The 24,410-nt window shown below is 44.1% G+C and overlaps 2 protein-coding genes and 1 long non-coding RNA gene across 3 annotated transcripts; all 3 read left to right on the top strand.

Annotated features, from left to right (window-relative positions):
• The first annotated feature begins 1,721 nt into the window (after window positions 1-1,721).
• On the top strand, window positions 1,722-2,187 carry LOC115206159 (uncharacterized). Its single transcript, XR_003880751.1, has 2 exons — window positions 1,722-1,905; window positions 2,103-2,187. It is a non-coding gene; the product is annotated as an uncharacterized LOC115206159 (long non-coding RNA).
• Window positions 2,188-2,384: 197 nt separating this feature from the next.
• Window positions 2,385-3,948, top strand: LOC115206158 (RING-box protein 2). Its single transcript, XM_029772810.1, has 3 exons — window positions 2,385-2,561; window positions 3,060-3,107; window positions 3,520-3,948. Exons 1-3 carry the CDS (start codon window positions 2,396-2,398, stop codon window positions 3,636-3,638), a joined length of 333 nt encoding a protein of 110 aa, XP_029628670.1. The 5' UTR covers window positions 2,385-2,395; the 3' UTR covers window positions 3,639-3,948.
• Window positions 3,949-5,237: 1,289 nt separating this feature from the next.
• On the top strand, window positions 5,238-15,584 carry LOC115206153 (rhodopsin kinase 1-like). Its single transcript, XM_029772804.1, has 4 exons — window positions 5,238-5,988; window positions 10,391-10,828; window positions 14,581-14,858; window positions 15,053-15,584. Exons 1-4 carry the CDS (start codon window positions 5,395-5,397, stop codon window positions 15,387-15,389), a joined length of 1,647 nt encoding a protein of 548 aa, XP_029628664.1. The 5' UTR covers window positions 5,238-5,394; the 3' UTR covers window positions 15,390-15,584.
• The last annotated feature ends 8,826 nt before the right edge of the window (window positions 15,585-24,410 follow it).

Below are 24,410 nucleotides of genomic sequence, written 5' to 3'. Positions count from 1 at the left end.
CTCACTTTGAGACAAGCAACACTGAAGCATACATGAGAGCACCAGCTGTTCTGGATGACTGTGTGATCACGCTCTCCATAGCCGATGTGAGCAAGACCTTTAAACAGGTCAACATTCACAAAGCCACGGGGCCAGACGGATTACCAGGACGTGTACTCAAAGCATGAGCTGACCAACTGGCAACTGTCTTCACTTACATTTTCAACCTCTCTCTGACCGAGTCTGTAATACCTACATGTTTCAAGCAGACCTCCATAGTCCCTGTGCCCAAGGACGCGAAGGTAACCTGCCTAAAATATTAATGATTGCCGGCCCGTAGCACTCATGTCGGTAGCCATGAAGTGCTTTGAAAGGCTGGTCATGGCTTACATCAACACCATCATCCCAGAAACCCTAGACCCACTCCAATTCTCATACCACCCCAACAGATCCACAGACGACGCAATCTCAATCGCACTCCACACTGCCCTTTCCCACCTGGACAAAAAGAACACCTATGTGAGAATGCTGTTCATTGATTACAGCTCAGCGTTCAACACCATAGTGCCCACAAAGCTACACCCGGACTATTTACATTGATCCCCCCATTTGCTTTTTCACTGCTGCTACGCGCTGTCTATTATCTATGCATAGTGACTTTACCCATACCTTTTTTAAATTTTTATTTGATTTAACCGTTATTTAAGTAGGCAAGTCAGTTAAGAACAAATTATTTTTTACAATGACGGCCTACCCCGGACCTACATGTACAAATTACCTCGACTAACCTGTACCCCCGCACATTGACATCGGTACCCCCTGTATATAGCCTCATTATTGTTATTTTATTGTGTTACTTTTTACTTTAGTTTATTTTGTAAATATTTTCCTAACTCTCGAACTGCATTGTTGGTTAAGGGCTTGTAAGTAAGCGTTTCACAGTAAGGTCTACTACACCTGTTGAATTCGGTGCATGTGACAAATAAAATGTGATTTGATTTTATCCATGACATATTGGGTAAATCTACAAGGACATACGGTTACACATCCTACAAAAAAAAGGTGCTCCTAGAGTGAACAAAATCTGAATACAAGCTTAGGGTTGATAGGCAATTGCATGGCGAGAGAGATGGGGTAGTTTGGGAGGGAGTTTAGTCCCTCTGTGGTTCTTCCTGCTATCCCACCTTGGTTTCTCCCTCAACCAGTGATAGATCTAGGGTTGCTTGAGAGGGTAGGAAATGTTAAGGAGTAGATTCAGTTGTAAGTGAACATTTAAGGACACAGTACTGTGCTTTCTTGAATATATTCACAGATGGATCTAAGGACCCTAAAACAGGGAGGACAGGTGCAGCTTTTAGTGTTCCTGAGTGTAAGCTGGCAGTGACGAAAAGAGCTACGGATCATTTATCTGTTTACACAATGGAGTTGATGGCCATACTATTGGCTGCAGAGTGGGTGGAGGTGAGGCCAGACAGAGTAGTCATCTGCTCTGACTCCTGTGCAGCACTGATGAGCTTAAATTCATGTGTGTCTCAGAGCAGACGGGACGTATTGTATGAGGTTTTGCAGTGTTTGTATAGGGTGAAAGAGATGGGGTATTTGTGATGTTCCTCTGGGTACCAGCTCATGTGGGAGTAGAGGGGAATGAGGAGGAGGATGTTATCACCAAGCAGGCTCTTAAACATCCTAATGTTGAGACGGAATTGTCCATCAGTAAAGTAGAAGCCAAGAGATTAATAAGAACAGTGGTTAAAAATAAGTGGCAAGAGTTGTGGAACAGGGAGAGTAAGGGAAGACACGTATAAAAGCCAGGAAAAGGTGGGGGCAGGAAGGTCCTCGGGCCGAGAGAGAAGGGAGGAAAGTGTAGTCACAAGGCTGAGACTGGGACACAAAAGGCATTGGAAGTGGTGGGGAAACATCCGACTGGTAGGTGTGATCATTGTCAGGAGGAGATGGAGACAGTGGAACATGTTCTATCTATTTCAGTGCCAGAAATATGTGAGAGAAGGGGGGTGATTGTTATTAGTTTTGAGGAGTAATGGGGTTGAAGAGCCAGAATTAAGTGAACTGCTGGGGAAATCTTCAGGGGATGTAGTATTTAATCGTGTATTTCGTTTCTTTAGGGAGACGAGATTATTGGGTAGGATTCGACCTTCACTGTGCACCATAAAGTTGTTTGCCAATCGCCATATAAAATCCCCAGAAGCAGAAGAAAAGAAGACGAGTTTTACACAGTGGGCTACTTTTTAATCTTTGGCTCCGCCATCTGTTCGTTTGGTAGTACTGCAGGTGTGTTATAGCGCACGAGCGCCCCCTGGTTTGTTTGCTCTGCTGGTTAAAAAATCCTAACACCACAGACTAACCAGCTAGCTTCTTTCGTCCATTTTGTTTTGCTGTTAGCTAGTTTATTGCAGAGATGGAAGACGGTGAAGAGCCGGGTTTAGTTCACTCTCACAGCTCTACTTCTGGGTCAAAATCGAGCAGTGACAAGATGTTTTCTCTCAAGAAATGGAATGCTGTTGCAATGTGGAGCTGGGATGTGGAGTGCGATACATGCGCCATTTGTAGGGTCCAAGTTATGGGTAAGTTTGTTTGAATCAGTGATTTAGCTAGTAAGCCAGCTAACAAGTTACAGCAGTAATGTTACACCCATAGCCAACTCTTGATGCGCATTAAGCTAGCTAACAACAAGCTAAATACAATAGCTTAGCGGTCAGACAGTCACCTAAACTGATTAAGGGATGGATGTTCATCTTTATGGGCAGACAGACTGAGAATGCTTCCTATTTGGAGAGCTTAGTTTGTTAGCTCGTACCTAGTTAGCAAATAGACAACTAATGTTAGCTTGCTAATAAGCTAACGTTAGGAGGTTAACGTTAGAATTCTGAAAACATGGCTCAAGTCATTGCAAGGAATGAAGCTAAATTACCTAGCTAAACTTGCCTGGTAGGACGGAATTGCTAGCCAGCTGTATCAGTCCATGTGTCACAAATCAGGAATGGTCAGCGATAGCTGTGCACCGGTTTAACGTTAAGTAGCTAGTTAGCAAAGTTTCCTTGATATGTACCTTCTTTCCGCAGATGCATGCTTGCGGTGTCAGGCTGAAAATAAACAAGAGGACTGTGTCGGTAAGCCACTTTAAACGTCTTAGCCCAACATGTATATAACACCAAACAGTATAGTTTTGTGTTATCAGACCAGTGGCAGGTATGACCCTGGGTTTGCTCCAGTGTTGGGTGAAACCTGGATACTCATTTTATAGATCCTGAACTTGGCAACAACTCATAATGGTCTCACAGCAGATGTGCATGTGGCAGATATACCTGGGTTCCTAGCCTGGTATATTGGGTTAAAATGTGATAAAGCCAGTGTATCTAAACCTTGGTAAAGCAGAGTTTGTCCTGTGTATGCATTAAGATAAAACATATTGGTTGTGTGTGTACCAATATGCTTTACCATGTATTCTGCTCTTATGCTGAATTTGAAAATACCATGTAGCACACCATTTCATAGTCTGCTTCTGTCTCCCCTCTTTCACAGTGGTATGGGGAGAGTGCAACCACTCTTTCCACAATTGCTGCATGTCTCTCTGGGTGAAGCAGAACAATCGCTGTCCACTGTGCCAGCAGGACTGGGTCGTGCAAAGAATCGGCAAATGAAGTGCCTCTAACTTCCCCATCCTTCCACTGCAAGTTTGGACAGGAGACCGGACTGAATACTGCAACCTTCTATGTACATTGTGTGTGCATGCTGCTGTCATTCCTTCGATGCTAAGATATAGATTGAATGGCCAATATCCTGGTGAAGACGTCCTTGCCCCGCTCTTTGATGGAAGTGTCGGCAGGTGCAGGGCGATGCTGAAGAACTGAGGATAGGTGCTGCGCTTGGTGTCATGGTTAACTTTTTTGTGTCGTCCAAGATGTTTTTGTGAGAGAAAAAAAGTGAGTTATTAAAATAAGTCTAAGCATAGCTTTGTTATTTCTTTCTTTGGCATTTTAATGTGGTGGTTTATGGTTATGGTTGCATCCCCTCAGAAGTCTGAACTCAGATCATGAGGTGTCTGCCTGCCTTCCTTGCTACCTGTAAGAGCACATTTCATACTTCACCTACTAATCAAGAGAATGATTACAGAATATCTACTATTGTCTCTGCATCATGTGTAGGCTATTGGAGTTTGGATCCATGGTGCTGCAGGGACTGTATTTAGTCAGAGAACTTCCCAGATTGCATAATTGGGGAATGTGGGAATTGAACCCACAACCCTGGTGTTGCAAGTGCCATGCTCTACCAACTGAGCCACAACTGAGTGCAAGAAGATGTAAATACAGTCTGAAAACAAGGCTGTAACGTAACAAAATGTAGAAAAAGTCAAGGGGTCTGAATACTTTCCGAAGGCATAAAATAAAGTTATAATCCTGCCCGTCTTCTGCTCATCAGCCAAAGCACACCCCTTTTGGCACAACAGAACTTTAAATAGACCCAGCTTACCTACATGTTTTATCAGACTTTCCTACTCCTCATGGTTTTAGGCAACTATACTTGGCACTGATCTTGTCAAAGGGCTATTTTTAGGGCTTTAGGGCTCACTAAATGCAGCTCTCTTGCTTTTTTAGCTTTGCCCCCAATCCCAGGTCAGGACTGTAGCTCGGTGTAACAACAATCTTTATGGAAGTCATCCAAGACTTCTGCCTAAATCCTGACCTGTGGCCTAAACTTTACTAGACATCTCAGAAAGCAGAATATGAATATAATGAAAAATGCTTTTCTATTACAAGTCTAATGGAGTCTGTGTAAATGAATGCGTTCTTCTCATAACTGAATAGAAATAGCCTCTAGCAGAAGTGATTATTCTAGGGAGATCTTTCACTACTTCTTGACAGAATTGAATACACAGTAGCGTAGGCCTATGTCTGTTATTAAATCCATTCATCTCCTAAACCAGACATTGTCTTCACAAACTTAATTAATAGTCTCTCATCGCCTCAATGTGTAGCCTTTAACTCTTTGTTTACATCTTTCTATCCATAATATTATGACAGCGAGGCCAGCACCTCACTACAGTTATGCTGGCATTGTCCCCATCTAAGTTGGTAGCTCGCTAAATATAGACCGACAAAAGCTTCTTAAGTAAGAAGCCACATAAGTTCCTTTCCGTGAGCAGCGCCCATGAATGAGCACACAAACACTTAAGAGAAAATCCCTCGTGCTTTTTAATTCTAGATGAAGCATTACGTGAATGTCTTCTGGTGTGGCGCAGATGTCGGAGCTGCTCAGTCACACCGGGACCTGGAGAGAATTGGACACACTACAGGGAAAGAACATAGTCTTAGCACCCCCTTCCAGCACCTTAGTAGCCTTAGCTCCCTGCTCAGCCACACGGTGTAGGAGGGACAACCCAACACAGCAGCAGCTAACATGTGTGACATGGGGGGATTGGATAATCTGGTGGCGAACACGGCCTACCTTAAGGGGGGCGACGAAAAGGAGATGAGGAAGAGGCGGCGCAGCCTGTCCCTTCCCAAGCCAGAACAGTGCGTGTCCATCCGCGCCGCAGTGGGGAAAGAATTTGAGATGCTCTGCGAGAGGCAGCCCATAGGGAAGAAGTTCTTCCGGAAGTTCCTCCTGGAGTCCAACCCGCAGTACGTGGCAGCTGCAGAGTTCCTGGATGAGCTAATCGACTGGGATCTGGCGGAAGGCGCTGGCAAAGATAAGTTGAGGACGAACATCATCAACAAGTTCTGCAAGGCTGACTCCAAGAGCTTCCTGTCCTACCTGACAGGAGAGGTAGCGGACAAGTGCAAGGCCGTGTCGGACAAGGATTTTGAAGACGTGATGATGGGCAAGGTGAAGGATGCCACACGGGAGTACCTGAAGGAAAAGCCCTTCACAGAGTACCAGACCAGCCCTAACTTTGACAAGTTCCTGCAGTGGAAAGAGTACGAGAAACAGAAAATCACTGATAAGTATTTTCATGAGTTCAGGACCCTTGGAAAGGGAGGCTTTGGAGAGGTAAGTCCAAAAAAGTTTACAGTGCAGCTGCCTAACTGACAACAATAGTGAAATATTACAGTTCTAAAATGTAAACTTGAACACTGTTTTAGCACTGTTTCTAAGGATATGCAACAGTTACAGTGAGAATTGCGATGGTACAAATACTAATGATAAGGGATAATAAAGAAGTCCCTAAAAGGGATAATTGTTTGTACCTCATCTAACTACATAATGCCCAGCTAACACATTTGGTTCCTTGGAAGTTGTGGAAATGTTATGTTTTTGTTTGCAATTGGTTCTGAGAATGAAGCCATAAGTTTCCTGGCCGGTAAAACAATGTTTTTTAAATGTTCTGAGAACGGAATTTAAAATTTCATCTCTTCTGAGAATGTACATTTTTAGGTTGCAGGGAGCTTCTGAGAATGTTTTACTATGGTTACATGAACGTTTTCCTGGGAGGTTGTATTAACGTTCTGAGAACATGTTTCAATAATATTATTTGTATTTTATTTATATTTTACACCCTTTTTTTCCCATTTTCGTGATATCCAATTGTGTTCCGATTTACGATCTTGTCTCATTTCTGCATCTCCCCAAAGGGCTCGGGAGAGGGGAAGGTCGAGTCATGTGTCCTCCGAAACATGACCCGCCAAACCACGCTTCTTAACACCCTTCCGCTTAACCCGGAAGCCAGCTGCACCAACGTGTCGGAGGAAACACCGTTCAACTGACGACCGTCGTCAGCCTGCAGGCGCCTGGCCCGCCACAAGGAGTCGCTAGAGCGTGATGAGCAAAGTACAGTCCCTCCGACCAAACCCTCCACTAACCTGGACGCCGCAGGGCCAATTGTGCGCAGCCCTATGGGACTCCTGGTCACAGTCAATAAGACTTTTAATAACACTGCTAGCTTAGTTTGGATTAACTTTTTTGGTCTCCAAGCACAGATGAAAGCACATGGAAATTCCTTTTCCTCTACAACTCATCCAGAACGCCGCAGCCCGTCTGGTGTTCAACCTTCCCAAGTTCTCTCACGTCACCCCGCTCCTCCGATCTCTCCACTGGCTTCCAGTTGAAGCTCGCATCCGCTACAAGACCATGGTGCTTGCCTACAGAGCTGTGAGGGGAACGGCACCTCCGTACCTTCAGGCTCTGATCAGTCCCTACACCCAAACAAGGGCACTGCGTTCATCCACCTCTGGCCTGCTCGCCTCCCTACCTCTGAGGAAGCACAGTTCCCGCTCAGCCCAGTCAAAACTGTTCGCTGCTCTGGCACCCCAATGGTGGAACAAGCTCCCTCACGATGCCAGGACAGCGGAGTCAATCACCACCTTCCGGAGACACCTGAAACCCCACCTCTTTAAGGAATACCTAGGATAGGATAAAGAAATCCTTCTAACCCCCCCCCCCTTAAAAGATTTAGATGCGCTATTGTAAAGTGGTTGTTCCACTGGATATCATAAGGTGAATGCACCAATTTGTAAGTCGCTCTGGATAAGAGCTTCTGCTAAATGACTTAAATGTAAATGCATTAATCATGCAAATACGTTTATTTTTTATTGTGACACAGCATCAGTGAGATTCTTCTGTTCTTCTGTTTTCTGTCCATGGAATTAGTCTACTGTGCCACCAGGATAGCATGCCATGTTTTTTTGAATTCATACAAAGCTGTTTAAATCTATTCAAAGATACCCCATTTCAAAGGAAACAAGCACTCATTAAGTTCAGGTGTTGGGCAATTAGTGGGCGCGGGCAACACACCTAAACACACTTAACAAGATAGAGGATAGAGTTTTGTTGATGCTGAGAACGGAATGTTTATGTTTTTAAATAACATTCTTATAATGTTCTCTGAATGTTACTAAAGTTATCTTGTGGTTTTTATGGAAAGTTTTCTTAACGTTCTGAGAATGGAATATATATTTTTAAATAACATTCTTAGAATGTTCTCTGAATATTACTAATATTTTCTTGTGGTTTTTATGGAAAGTTTTCTTAACATTCTCGGAACAATTTGAGAACTTGACTTTAAATAGAATCACGAGGAATCTTGTAGGAAACGTTATGCTGTATTACTGAAACTCCCACAGAAGAACGTTGTTTCTTAACGTTCTCTGAACTATTTGAGAAGCTTCCCAATGTCAAACCAGTTGGAGAACGTTCTTAGAACATTACCAACATTTTAATTAAATGTTGCAATGTTTGAACTTTTAGGAAACATTCTGTTAAAGTAATGAAATACCAAGAAAATATACACTGCTCAAAAAAATAAAGGGAACACTAAAATAACACATTCTAGATCTGAATGAATGAAATAATCTTCTTAAATACTTTTATCTTTTCATAGTTGAATGTGCTGACAACAAAATCACACAAAAATAATCAATGGAAATCCAATTTATCAACCCATGGAGGTCTGGATTTGGAGTCACACTCAAAATTAAAGTGGAAAACTACACTACAGGCTTATCCAACTTTGATGTAATGTCCTTAAAATGAGGCTCAGTAGTGTGTGTGGCCTCCACGTGCCTGTATGACCTCCCTACAACGCCTGGGCATGCTCCTGATGAGGTGGCGGATGGTCTCCTGAGGGATCTCCTCCCAGACCTGGACTAAAGCATCCGCCAACTCATGGACAGTCTGTGGTGCAACGTGGCGTTGGTGGATGGAGCGAGACATGATGTCCCAGATGTGCTCAATTGGATTCAGGTCTGGGGAACGGGCGGGTCAGTCCATAGCATCAATGCCTTCCTCTTGCAGGAACTGCTGACACACTCCAGCCACATGAGGTCTAGCATTGTCTTGCATTAGGAGGAACCCAGGGCCAACCACACCAGCATATGGTCTCACAAGGGGTCTGAGGATCTCATCTCGGTACCTAATGGCAGTCAGGCTACCTCTGGCGAGCACATGGAGGGCTGTGCGGCCTCCCAAAGAAATGCCACCCCACACCATGACTGACCCACCGCCAAACCGGTCATGCTGGAGGATGTTGCAGGCAGCAGAACGTTCTCCACGGCGTCTCCAGACTGTCACGTCTGTCACATGTGCTCAGTGTGAACCTGCTTTCATCTGTGAAGAGCGCAGGGCGCCAGTGGCGAATTTGCCAATCTTGGTGTTCTCTGGCAAATGCCAAACGTCCTGCATGGAGTTGGGCTGTAAGCACAACCCCCACATGTGGACGTCAGGCCCTCATACCACCCTCATGGAGTCTGTTTCTGACCGTTTGAGCAGACACATGCACATTTGTGGCCTGCTGGAGGTCATTTTGCAGGGCTCTGGCAGTGCTCCTCCTTGCACAAAGGCGGAGGTAGCAGTCCTGCTGCTGGGTTGTTGGCCTCCTCCACATCTCCTGATGTACTGGCCTGTCTCCTGATAGCGCCTCCATGCTCTGGACACTACGTTGACAGACACAGCAAACCTTCTTGCCACAGCTCGCATTGATGTGCCATCCTGGATGAGCTGCACTACCTAAGCCACTTGTGTGGGTTGTAGACTCCGTCTCATGCTACCACTAGAGTGAAAGCACCGCCAGCATTCAAAAGTGACCAAAACATCAGCCAGGAAGCATAGGAACTGAGAAGTGGTCTGTGGTCCCCACCTGCAGAACCACTCCTTTATTGGGGGTGTCTTGCTAATTGCCTATAATTTCCACCTGTTGTCTATTCCATTTGCACAACGGCATGTAAAATTGATTGTCAATCAGTGTTGCTTCCTAAGTGGACAGTTTGATTTCACAGAAGTGTGATTGACTTGGAGTTACATTGTGTTGTTTAAGTGTTCCCTTTATTTTTTGGAGCAGTATATTTTTTGTCAAGTTCCTTAAAGGTTGACTTTGGGCAAAAATGCTTAAATAACGTCTTTAAACTACATAACTGATCAATGCACCATCCTACCAGGCCATTTATAGCTTAAAAACAAAATGGATGAATAAGATATTTGGCTACAGAAATTCAATTTCTTACCAATCTCTACAACTTCTGTCCAAAAACAAATTCTGTGAAATGACCTCAACACATACTGGAGGAGTTCCTGGCAAGCTAAAGTGGCTAGCTTAGCTAACGAACTAGCTACATCGGTCGCTTTGTGCAAAAACAATGACACATCGACAAACCACCAAAGGCACACCCCATTTCTGCTTAAAAAATGTTGAAAGGGTGGAGTTCGATAATTTTTTGTGCCCAGAGTCGACCATTAAATGTGCTGAGAATGTTCCAAAGCCAAGCATCAATCCTGCACCATTCCCAGAAAGTTGTGGGAAGGTTGTATGCTAAATAACCATAGGACAACCACACTCTCACCAAGCTCTAAGAAACATGTGGTTCTCAGAATGTTTTGTGCTAGCTGGGTTATGTGATAGCTTGGGGATCTTATCATACATTTTCAGACATATTAGTTTCAGTCCCTCTCTCTCTCTGCATAGGTATGTGCCGTGCAGGTGAAGAACTCAGGGCAGATGTACGCCTGCAAAAAGCTGTGCAAGAAGCGTCTGAAGCAGAAGAATGGGGAAGGCATGGCACTACTGGAAAAGCAGATCCTGGAGAAGGTCAACAGCCTGTTCCTGGTGAACCTGTCCTATGCCTACGACTCTAAGACCCACCTGTGTCTCGTCATGACCCTAATGAATGGCGGCGACCTCCGGTACCACATCTACAACATTGGCGAAAAAGGCCTAGAAATAGACCGCATCAATTACTACATTGCGCAGGTCACCACAGGAATCCTCCACCTGCACGCCATGGATATAGCATACAGAGACATGAAGCCAGAGAACGTGCTACTGGACAGCTTCGGCCAATGTCGACTCTCGGATCTGGGGTTGGCCGTGGAGCTCCCTGGCGAAAAGACCATCAATCAAAAGGTAAGGGCTCTGATAGGCTGAGATGAACTCCTCATCCTTGTTGTTTAATGACTACATTAACAACAATGATTGAGTTTTTTTTAGAGTAGGGTGAGATGACATGGTATTATTGATAAGGATTTATCCATGGTTAGGGATCTATCCATAACCAGGGTTTTATATTATTACCATCCCACTGGGCATAAACTTGTTGAATCAATGTTGTTTCAACATAATTTGTCAACCTATTGTGATGTGGAATCTACGCGTAAAATACATTAGATTTGAAAAAAGTCATCAACTGTTGTTTTGAGGGTGACATTTCAACCATGGGATTATGCCATCATGGAAACCAAATTTCTACATAGACAAACCATGTATAAAATATGTTGAATTTGTAGCTTTAAAACAACTTCAGATCTTCAACGTTATGTCCACTATCAGAATAAAAACATTAGGCTGGGCAGCACCTCCTACTGGAGACTTGATCTGTCTACAGCTAGGCTTTGGTCTCCCATCCAGGGTTTTAACCAAGCCCAGCTATGATATTTGTCACTGACTTTTACCAATGTACTATCTTGGGAATGACTGTACACTGCCCTTCCTGCATTATGTATGAGGTTCACTCTCAATTAGCAACCTCTGTATACACACACACACACACACACACACACACACACACACACACACACACACACACACACACACACACAATTAGCAAGCTCCGTATTAAGAGAGCTCCACTTAAAAACTAGATAGATTAACTGTTGCTATTGAAGTCATTCCAAAGGGTATATGTTTAACAGAGCAAATGAAATGTGACCATACTTTATTACTCATATCACGAATGATGCTATTTAAGCCTATATAGCATTAGGAAAGTCATCAACAGTCATTGTTTCAATTAAACTCAGAATTCAACTAAAAATAGATAACACAATAGGCGTAGGGTTTCAGGCTCTGGTTGATTTCAAATTGTATGTTATTTAGTGATATTGAATTGTGCTTTGTTGTCAACATAACCAAATATCACAATTTGAAGGAGATGTATCTTCTGCTTGGATAATTCCATTTTTGCCATTGACTTAGTCTGGCTGTAATTCCAGTTTGGCAAATTAATAATTTACATGTTGGATTCTCAAACAAAAATCTAAGTTAAAGAATAGGACTAAATTAAATCACACTTTATTTAAAGTGCATTTAAAGTTTGATTTGATTTATTCCTATTCTTTAACTTTGGTTGTTGGTTGATATGGAGATGTGAATCCATACATTCGTAGACAAACTGGAATTAAACTATCCAATAAGAAGATACATCTCTGAAATACAACAAATAGCCTATTAACTTGTCAACACGTTAACAAATAATATGTTGAATTCACGTTTCCAACTCAACCAAAAATAAAAGTTAAAGAACTGGATAAAGCCAGTGTGTAAGAGGTGCGTAACTGGCTACAGGGAAGTCAGGCGCAGGAGAGCAGAAATGGGTAACAACCGGAGCACTTTAATAAGGCAAAACAAACTGTACCCAGAACAACAAAATACGGGTCGAAATAACCCGTCGCAAACCAGTCTAGAGTGCACATACACTTTACAACAAACAATACCACACACAGACATGGGGGGAACAGAGGATAATTTACACGTAGAGTAATGAGGGGATGTAAACCAGGTGTGCGGGAAAACAAGACAAAACAAATGGAAAATGAAAAGGTGGAGCGGCGATGGCTAAAAGACCGATAACGTTGACCGCCGAACGCCGCCGAACAAGGAGAGGGACTGACTTCGGCGGGAGTTGTGACACAATGGCTCAGATGGAACTATCCAAGCAGGAACTATCCTTTAAATGTTGATATTTGGTTGCATTGTCAACCAAACACAATTCATTATTACTTTTGGAATACTGTAAACAGCCTAATATTAAGGCTTTCTTACAAGTTAATGTAACATTCAACCTTAAAATGAATAACCTATCCATGGCCACGTTTTGAGGTGACTGTACCTATACATTTCTTCTTATGTAATCATATAGTCTGCTTGTTCAAGATATCATGCATACTGTAGGTCGTCGCTGGTCTGTGGAGATCTTCACAATCTCAAATGGAATTGATCTCTTGCACCATGTACTTTTGTTATCTCTACTGCAATCCAGGTCATTTGGTTCTGTTATTAGATTAAGCACAGTGATAACACATGAATCTGTTGCATAAAAAAACTAAATATCTGTCACAACTTCCGCCGGAGTCGGTCCCTCTCCTTGTTCGAGCGGCGTTCGGCGGTCGACGTCACCGGCCTTCTAGCCATCACCGATCCACTTTTCATTTTCCATTTGTTTTGTCTTTGGTTTTTACACACCTGGTTTCAATTCCCCCATTTAACTGTTAATTATTTAACCCTCTGGTTTCCCACATGTTTGTGTGCATGTTTGTTTTATTGTAAGGCTGTATCTGACGGCTAGTATATTGTTACCGGGTTTTGTATTTACGCCTGTTTATTTTGTGGTACCGGTATTTTTCCAGCACCATAGTATTGTGTTTATACTGGTGTTTTCTTGAATTAAATACCTTGTCCACGCATCTCAGCTCTCCTGCGCCTGACTCCTTTCACCAGTTACCCACAGCCTTGACAATATCTGACATTCTGTTCCCATTTGAACTTTGGTGTGCTTTTAAACGGTTGAAAAGTGCACTGACATTTGGGTGTCAACTAAAAATTCAAACATTGTTTCTCCATTGGAATTTGGTTGTACTTTCAGGTGGTTGAAAGCATAGTGATAACACATTGGAAATTCAACTAACTTTTGCCTGTCTTTTTGAGTGGGTGAATATAGGTTGTAATCTCAATGATCAACATCTCAACCAAAAATTCCCCAGTTATCCGCGTTGAAATGACGTGGTGTGCCCAGCAGGATGTGACCTGTTCCACGTTAGTTACCGTCCATGACATTGACTTCTCTTTCACCCTCTATGACTCAGGCTCCCTACTGAGCCATAGGAGGGACACTTCTATCTACACTCATACTGTATACAGTCAACTCCTGATTAATGCAATGACATACAAATATCTGAGGAGCCAATAGAAGGGTAGGCCTACATTTTACTTGGAACTGGTCCGTGAACTACAACACACTTCACTCTCATTAACCTGCAGTCACTCACTCACTGTTAGGTGGGAAATTGGCGCCTAAAACAGGCTTGTCCCATTGGGATTTGCCTTGACCAGGAGCTCAGTGCGTTAGCCCCCAGCCCACTAATCTTAGCATAATTCAGAGGTGGCTGGGATCTGTCTGCGAGGAGAGGCTCAGTCCCATTAGGTATCCACTTAATGGAGAGTGGTGCAGCCCAGGGGGGGGCTCAGGTCAGGAGATGGCCAGGATAGAGTGCTTACTGGAGGCTAGTGCAGGGGAAACCTGGTGCAAGCATGTGGTGCTGATGTTACGAAAGAGCTTTGGTAGAATTTAGGGATATAAGGTCCCTGATAAGGGGCATGGTGAGCATAAGGGTAGATTGGCATATGTAAGGGTTGAATCAATTAATCAATCAATCAAAAGTTGTGCTATGCCACAACCAATTTTCCACTGATTAGCTCAACTATGTGAAGTATTGTGCTGTAGTCCACAGTTGATATAACACTGAACATTTTGTTGCTATGGTATGGAACCCTAGAACTAGGCCTAAGCAACCCCTCACTTCTCTTTCTCTGTTTCCTTCTCTGTCATCACACCTCTCTCCTCTCCACTCCTCTCCTCCTCCTCCCGTCCTCCTTCTCCTCAGGCTGGCACAAGTGGCTACATGGCCCCAGAGATCCTGAAGAAAGAGCCTTACAGGATGTCAGTGGACTGGTGGGCACTGGGCTGCAGTATCTACGAGATGGTGTCAGCTCGCCTGCCCTTCAAGGACTATAAGGAGAAGGTGCAGAAGGAGGAGGTGGCACGGCGCACCCTTGAGGATGAATGCAAGTACGAGCACAAGAACTTTGACGAGGGCACCAAAACCATCATCGACCTCTTCCTCAAGAAGAAAATTGACGAGCGTCTGGGATGCAGGACCAAGTAAGAATTGACCACAGTTTCGGCCCGGAGATATTCCTGAGTACATGGGCGAACCAGGAACAACTCTAGGGCCCTCTAGAGGTTTTTCTGGTCAGGTCACATGTTCAGGAAAAACACCTGGTTCTAGGTATCAGGTCAGGTGGTTTTGGGGGGAATGTATATTTCTCTGACTTCAGTGTGTTTCTCTCATCCAGGAACGAAGACCCAAGGAAGCATGAGTGGTTCAAGAGCATTAACTTCCCTCGACTGGAGGCGGGGCTGATCGACCCACCCTGGGTTCCCAAACCCAACGTGGTCTACGCCAAAGACACGGGGGACATCAAAGACTTCTCAGAGATCAAGGGCATTGTGTTTGACGACAAAGATGACAAATTCTTCAAGGAATTCAACACGGGGGCGGTGCCCATTGCTTGGCAACAGGAAATGATTGACAGCGGACTTTTTGACGAGCTGAACGACCCCAACAGGAAAGAGTCGGCTGCTGGATTTGACGACGAGGAGAAGAAATCTAAATCCTGCACGCTTTTATAAAAGCCCCTCTATACTATAGTTAGCTTTGAAAATTACAAAAGTCCTATCTCATTAAGAACATTGTGACAATAATCGTATCCACAAAAAAGGTGTGAAGTGGTAGTAAAATCCAGGGCCAGGTCAAGAAACATATTTACACCAGTTCACACCTTTTTTTTGTGGATATCAAATCAAATGTATTTATAAAGCCCTTCTTACATCAGCTGATATATCAAAGTGCTGTACAGAAACCCAGCCTAAAACCCCAAACAGCAAGCAATGCAGATGTAGAAACATGGTGGCTAGGAAAAACTCCCTAGAAAGACCAAAACCAGAGGAACCAGGCTATGAGGGGTGGCCAGTCCTCTTCTGGCTGTGCCAGGTGGAGATTATAACAGAACATGGCCAAGATGTTCAAATGTTCATAAGTGACCAGCATGGTCAAATAATAGTCATCACAGTGAACAGGTCAGGGTTCCATAGCCGCATGCAGAACAGTTGAAACTGGAGCAGCAGCACGGCCAGGTGGACTGGGGACAACAAGGAGTCATTATGCCAGGTAGTCATGAGGCATGGTCCTAGGGCTCAGGTCCTCCAAGAGAGAGAAAGAAAGAAAGAGAATTAAAGAGAGCATACTTAAATTCACACAGGACACTGGATAAGACAGGAGAAATACTCCAGATATAACAGACTGACCCTAGCCCCCGCAGCATAAATACTGGAGGCTGAGACAGGAGAGGTCAGGAGACACTGGCCCCATCCGATGATACCCCTGGACAGGGCCAAACAGGCAGGATATAACCCCACCCACTTTGCCAAAGCACTGGGCCCACACCACTAGAGGGATATCTTCGACCACCAACTTACCATCCTGAGACAAGGCCGAGTATAGCCCACAAAGATCTCCGCCACGGCACAACCCAAGAGGGGGATATGATTCTTCCTGCTCTCCTACATTGCAATTATCATGATAAACCACAGCACTTACGATGATATCAGCAATCGATAAGGTGCTATAGGTCATTTTGCCTATATCATTGGGCAGAGTCAGTGTCTGTGGTATAATCAACAGCAAAGAGCTAGACTAGAGCCAGAATGGGGACTGTGCTTTACAGGCACTGTCAGAGTTGCAGTAGCAGGCTTCTACCACAAGGTGTCCTCAGATATCTAGATATGTGGATATTCACAAAACCATCTTCTGACCTGCGTGTAACATCTTTCCTTTTTTAAATGCTTATGGTAAGATCACCTGTTACTTTTTTTGTGAGTTGTGGTGTTATTGGATTTCAATGCTTTGACTCTTAAAACCTTAGAGAGCATTAACTCTCACTTCTTCACAAGTCTATCCCAATGACCAACAAACTCCCAAAACATATTTTAACAAATGTATAAATAAATGTAAAATGGATCTCACTGTGTTCAGTCTTATAAGCTATTTTTAATAGTATTATGTAGGGATTATTTCAAGTGCACTATAACAATGTATATGCTAACTTATTTTCACCCATTAGTTACATATAAAGGCCCAATGCAGATGTTTATATATCAATATCAAATTATTTCTGGGTAACACTTATGTACCTTACTGTAATAGTATTACATTAAAATTGACAAAAATAGCATTTTAGCAAATAACTATTTCTCAAGCAACAATGTTTGCTAGGACTGTCTGGGAGATGTCTGAGAGGGGAAAACTGAAAATTAGCTGTCATTGGCAGAGAGGTTTGGAACTCTCTTTGTTATTGGTGAATTCTTTAATTTATCGCCTGGTGATGTCACCGGCAAAGACAAAACTGCTGCCTTTGCAAACCTGCTAATTAGGTCCTGTGTAGATTTGTATTTTCAACAAGCAACTATCAGGAAATAACATTGATTAAATTGTGTTAGTTTCATCAGCCGTTGTACAATATGACACAAAACACTGGAAAAACATACTTTTGAGTGCACTGGGCCTTTAAGAATGTGTGTGCACCATAATGCACCTTACTAATTAAGTATGTTAATTGAATTAAGAAACTGAGATGATCATAAGAGGATTTCAGTGTCTGTATGGACAGTTTATTATATTCTGTGTATGAGTTGAATGGATCTCACAAGAATGTTAAATCAAAAGCTGGTCCTGTTTTGTGCTTGTGTCTTTGTTACGTTGAGTTTATCGAAGTGACATTTGATTTGTAATTTTTACAGTGTAAATCTCTATTCCTTTTTTTAAGGGATTGGGATGCTTGTGGTATGTGTATGCTGAGTGGAAAGGTGATATGTGCAATAGGAAATTGTTGAAAATCAAAGAATATATATATATTTCTTTGAGAATGTTTTTTTATTTCCCTGTATAATCTGTGTAAAATCAGTTTAAATTTAACCTCAAGTGTCCCTTTTCTCTGCCTGAATTTCTCCCACTTGATTTGAGAACCAGTATGTTTGTCACAGTATTTTGCCCTAGCGAATTCATCTCCAACCGCCTCAATACTCACAATACAGATATCATCAACCCATGCTAATTACATCTATCTTCCCTCATTCAACACTCAGATCAGATGTCCAGCAGTTTATGTTTACATAACATATTACTGCCAGGGCTCCATTTTTAATCTGATAAATATCCTTTACTAATGGATTGAAACCCAAACTCTGGCGTGTAAGTCTTACATTTTGGCGAAACACAGACACATTTGTGAACAGGTTTTTAATGTGTGGGACATAAACATGTGCGGTGCTAAATCCTGAGAGAGGCGACCTAACAGGACTGAGATGTTCTGTTGGCTGGTGTCTGTTGTGGGATTAGAAGGGGTTTAGATGGAAACCCAAGACACAACCGGAGCCTCATCACACGTAATGGCAGATGAGGGAGTCATCTGTGGACGACTTGTTGACAACATCAACCCGTCGTCAGGTCTCGTGGAACATGTTTTTACCAGGCGCCTACGACCTTCAGCCAATGTTTAGTCCCAGGGTCTTTTAGAGCAAGGAGTGCAACTGTGGCCTTCCAACACGGCCCTGCTGCAACCTCAGCCTCCACATGCACACACTCCTGTCCTACACACACACACACACACACACACACACACACACACACACACACACACACACACACACACACACACACACACACACACACACACACACACACACACACACACACACACACACACACACACACACACACACACACACACACACACACACACACTTAGACAGACACACACTTGTTACCTCTGTTGTGGCAGTGGGTATTAGAGATCAAAGTGGGACAGGGTGTAAATTGGGATATGTGTTTGGTACCTGCTTGTCCTTAAGGTTTAACTTCAAAAGGCTGCAGCACACTTCCGCCCTGGCATCTCCAGAGTGCTATCACGTGTGTGATATAACCCCATTTTCCTCCTGAGGAATCAGTGTGTGTGTGTGTGTTTGCCCCATGTGTGCACATGTGTGTGTGTGTATAATATGCACATGAGCATGTAGTACAGGTGAGAAATGGCTGAACAGTAGACACAGAGCCTATTGTCTGTCCAGAGGGAGAGCAAAGGAGAGCCCAGGCCAATCGTGTGGGAGGATGAGGAGGAAGAGGGCTGGTCATGGCTCCCTGTCTGACACTCCAGTTAGTTTACTTTACCACAGGGGAACTGTTTAGCTTTTGGTTTACATTCAATTTCTCCAGCTTCATTGCTTGAATTGTTCACATTTCCACAAATAAGTGAATTCCTCCGTGCCGTCCAACAGAAACATGGTGTCTGTGTTTGACGTGCTTCCTCTCAGAGGCTCAGTATGGTGTATCCAAGGAGCCAGACCCCAGAGCCCCCTGCCAGGGCGGGGAGGAGATAGGAGTAGCAGGCCTGGGAGACACAGAAAAAACACATACACACACACACACACACACACACTGCATCCTCTCTCTACCAATGTCCAAAATTACATCCTCCTTCTGCCACCATCACCTGTCACTTACAAGCACCAAATCCCAAGGAAACGGGTTGGTTGGAGCTCATCAAAAGTTATTGCATCCTGAAATCTGAGTGGACTGCAGTGTAGCGCTTACGGCAGTGTCTTGCCTCCAGGCTGTAGGGTGGCAGAGGAACAACACATCAAAAGAGTGAGAGAGGATATATAATGATAGGGATAGGGTATTAAGGAAACATTTTACGACATATACTCCTTTTCCTGAGTGCTGAGAAATGATGGTGCATGTGTTAATGTACTTAAACGCAACCTCTGGGGTTACTAGCAGAGCATTCTTTGGCGGTTAAGTGTGTGTGCGTGTGTGTGTGTGCGTGTGTGTGTGTGGGTGTGTGTGTGCGCGTGTGTGTGTGTGGGTGTAGGTGCGTGCGTGCGTGTGTGCGTACGTGAGGGATAGTAATAGTGTCTTGGACGCAGGTAAGATTCCTCCCTGTTGGATCTGTTTCCCATAACCATAACACAGTAATATAAGTTGTCAGGTGCTACGCGTCTGTAAGAGTGTATCCAGTTGTAATCTAATTATGTGGTGCTTTAGTGCATTCTTTTTTGCCATAGTAATGTGACTGATGGTTGGCACAGCAGGCGGTCTGGACTGGATCCAAGGCCATCGCAGTGTGTGCACACCTCACCTGTCTATAATTCACTTAACTTCCCAATGTGTGTGTGCGTGTGTGTGTGTGTGTGCACTCAGATCCTGTCCCCTCCCCTGTCTATGCCTCACTTAACCTAACACTGTATACCCATGACCCATGCAGCCTCACAGTGGAAATACACAGATCTATTTCACTTTCATTTCAATCCCAGTCCATTCAGGAAATTTGATGGAAATTCAATTAATGAGTTTTGTAAAAGTCTTCATCTGTAACTACAGATCATTTTCTGTGCTTAAATAGATTTCATCCCATCTCTGAGCTGTTTTTCATGCCCACGGTTGAAAGCAAGTAGGCCAAAGTTGATGATCCTCAACCACCCTTTAAGGCAGTGCAGTATCGTGCCCCAGACCTGGATTCAAAAACTATTTGAAACCTTTCAAATACTTTGAGCATTTTCTCTAGCCTGCCATTAGTGCCATGTGGGCGGGGTTTGCCATTTTGGCTAATAATCTACTGGGCTGTTAAGCCAGGAATGTTCAATAAAGCTCAGATAAAGTATTTGAAATGATTTCAAATTCTATTTGAACCCAGGTCAATCCTCAGTCCCCTGTTAAGTTTACAGTTGAGAGGTCAGGTGCAGTACACTGCCCTCAGGGGTACTCTGTCTTATTTTGACAGACATACTAATTTAAGAATCACTACTTTGGGCTCTGTGGTCCCGTCTCAATAAGACTGTCGATCAGTTGGTATTTAAGTTCCAAGTCCGACTGAGCTCAAGTTGCCTTTTCAATCACTGTAGCCGAACGCCTGTTGTAAATACTTTAACTGGTAACATACCAATACCACATATCTAAACTATATGTCATTTAATCTCTCATATTTATAGTTCTGTTGGATGACATTTTACATGCGAAGGCAAACAAAGACACAGTAGTGAGCTCTACAGATGAATGAAGATATAGACATTAGACCATTTTATATGATAATGATAATGGTGATGAGAAACCACATCACACACACACACACACACACACACACACACACACACACACACACACACACACACACACACTGAGCCCAGATGTTACTGGACTTGGTCTGTTGGCTTCCCTTCCTATGTTTATCCCAGCATGCATAGTTGACTCTCCGTGTCCTGCAGAACATTATTCGGTCCTGTGCTCTTTTCCACTGTGCCTCTTTTCCACTACAACTCCCATAAGGTCACCATCCATGCCTCTTAGAAGAGGGCATTCTCCAGACAGCAGCTCTAGTCACATGCTTTGTCAAGCCATTATCACATAATAAGTATGTGCTTTCACAGCCATTTATAACACAACACCATTCCTGCAATATTCCAGGTATTGTTGTGACAAGGACATCTTAATGGGTTTATTGGCTGAGAAGTTGGAATAAAAGGTGTTCTGGATGGATCAGTTGGGCATGGTCACACATGCATGCACGTACACACAACCAGCACACGCACAAACTTACCTTCCCAGCTCACTATACACACACATACACACACACATATGCCACGGCCCTGGCACCTCTGAAAGCAGCCTTTTGATGGCGCATTTTCTCATTTGCCGTTTGGGTTGGCATCGGACAGGCCCTCCTCTCCCATCCAGTGTGGGCCCAAGGCGCCTCCGGCCCCCCTCTGAAAGATTCATGGAGCCTGCAGGGAGTCAAACTGCTCTCACCTGTTGTCTCTGGCAGCCCGAGGGGAGACGATTAGCACCCCTCGCTGACAATATGTTCTTTGTTCCCCTTCCTTCTCTCACCCGCTTTCGCTGCCATCACACTCGCTTCTCGCACTCTGTCTGCCTCGCTCTCTCGCTCAGTGTCGCTCTCTCTCTCTCTCTCTCTCTCTCTCTTACTCTCTGTCTCTCTGTCACTCTCTCTCATTCTCTCTCTCTGTCCTTTCCTATGCCCTTGTGGGCAGAATGTGTAGTGTGTGGAAAACAGTTGAGCACTTTATCACAGATCAGCGGGTTAATCCTATACGAATAGATTCTGTGCCTGGGCCACATATGTGCTGCGGAGGTCTACCAGCTGGGCCAAGCCCAAGCTAGCTTTAACTCATCTCAGTGCAATTATATGAAGATTTAGAGGTCGAACGCTTAGTTTAAACATTAGTATCATCGTACATGAAGTAGATTAGGCCAAAAGTTCCAGAGAAATCTGCTTCCTGAAGCGCTGTTCCATTCTGAATGCATTAGCATCCATTAGAAGGGACCACCAGGCCTCCCAAAGATGTCTGAGTGGTGGGAATGTGTGAGAGGGCCTGTGTCCCTTATGGCCAGGGAGGGCATGAGATGCACACACACACACACACACACACACACACACACACACACACACACACACACACACTGCGGCCAGGCAGAGCATACATGTGTGCTGTGCTGAGAGCAGGCAGTGTGTGACATTTCCACTGCAAAGTGTCAAGGCTTCGCAGCTGTATAAAGTGGCCTTTATTGGCCAAAGGAAGAACTCTGTGAGATCCGGGTAAGCTGATAGGCTCCACTTTACATTTAGTGTATAGAGCATAGTGGAACCCATTGAAGGATATTGGTTTCCTAGAGGAACATACTGTATTGAAGGAGTGGGTGTGGCACATTAAGGAGAGTCTTGTCTGATGTCAGTCTGTTGCCACCCTCAAGGTAGTGTTGTGTGACTGTATGCAACACTGTAAATTACCACCACACATATTATAAACATGTTCCCTCTTTCACAAGTTATTGTCCCCCAGGATGAAATCGGGGCGGGGACTGTGGATCTGTCGCCGTTCGTTTCTCACACGCAATATCTCTGACAGCCCTGGCCAGATTTGGAAGAAACATGGATGAATGAATGATGCGTCTTGCCATAGAGATCCATCATTTACAAAATGAGTAAAGGCCCATTTACTGTTAATCTGTTTACCATTACTCATGTGGCAACCCTATGGCCTGTATACAATGTAAATGGACATGACCTTTCCTTGTAATGATTAGCCAGTTTGGGTTATAGTTGTATGATAGAACCTCCCTCACTGTTATATATTATTAACCATTCATCCAACCCTTAACAAAATAGACAAAGGTGTATTAACATCTCAATGCTGTTTGTGGAAGGATCTGCTGTCCTTCCTCTGAGTGGAGGAGAGCAACCCAGGAGAGGCAGTAGCAAATCTCCTCTCAGCATCACTCTGTAACAAACGTTGCCCCTGTGGGCCATTAGGAACGCAGCCATCGCCATGCTTTAGGGCGCCGCTGATAGGCCCTGACAGATTGAGTCCCCTCTGGAGCTCAGCCTCCCTGCTCTCAGACATACTGGAGCTTTATTAGAACTCCAATCTCACCTAGAGGAACCGCGTTTCCCAGCATGACCTGCTCCACTCTTGGCCCCTGATTGGCTGACGGCCCCTGACGCTCTCCCGCCCATGGCTCTGATTGGTCGGGGGCTATCCCGGCCTTGGGCGCCGCCAATCCCGCGGCAGAGGAAATGGGTAGGACACGTGTAGTAAATCAGACGAGCCCGGGCATACCTCCAGCCAGGACAAAACACCCAAGGAAGCAAATTAGGTTTTCGGACTCTGTAAAAGTCTCCAGCCTGCGCAGCGGCATATAATCTCCTTAACTGAGATACACAGATGCCTTTGTATGGAGTTTTCTCTCAGCCATACGTAGCACTTGCAGTACAGCTCTGCCAGAAACTACTTGAAGTAATCATACTAACAGAAATCACTACATTTCAATGGAAGGCGGAGACGCAAGGAGACTTATAGCGATTTAACCATTGACGACAAGAGACCAGGCGACCACAGTTTGTCAAACTTTATGAAATGATCAGCAATGAGCCCACTTGATAACCAATCGGTGGAAGGAGACTCTTGCAAATTAGCTTTGACACCATGCTGGATAGGCTTATAACCACCATGCTGTTTTTATCCTGTACCGACAAGGGGAGATCTTAGAAATTCCTTGCTACAAAGTATAGCTTCTGGTATAGCCCTACTGTTAGGAGGGTTTAACTCGTCTAGACTGAAGTGGGTGTCTGGCCTGATGACAACCTGAGCCGTGACTGAATATTGGGCAGCGTTGATATGATCCTATCTCTGACAGGAAGGTTTAACACAGACACACGGAGCTGTAGGGCCCACTCACCTAAACAGCATAGACCACAGAGTGACATATCTATTGGATAGACACTTTGGTCTGTCATAAGCTTGACCTCTGTCATCTTAACATACAGGGTGGTCAGGATGTCAACAAGTCTTGCTCCCTTCCTCTATCATTGACTCTCTGGCTCTCTGTTTCTCTCAGGTGCGTATCCAGACTGTCTTTGTATACTGTAGGTCTACTGTATCATATGCGTGTAGAAAACCAGACCATGATATGCAATGCTATGAGGTTTGTCTGCCAAGGACACCTGAAACTGCAGCCTTGAAGCCCACTGTTATCTCTGAGATTTGCTTCCTGTGTTGTACAGTATGTTATAGGGGTGCTCTATC

This window comes from Salmo trutta, chromosome 13 (genome assembly GCF_901001165.1).
Source record: "Salmo trutta chromosome 13, fSalTru1.1, whole genome shotgun sequence".
NCBI lineage: Eukaryota > Metazoa > Chordata > Actinopteri > Salmoniformes > Salmonidae > Salmo > Salmo trutta.
Note: the sequence above shows the minus strand (reverse complement) of the source record. Positions and strands in the feature narration are given on the sequence as shown.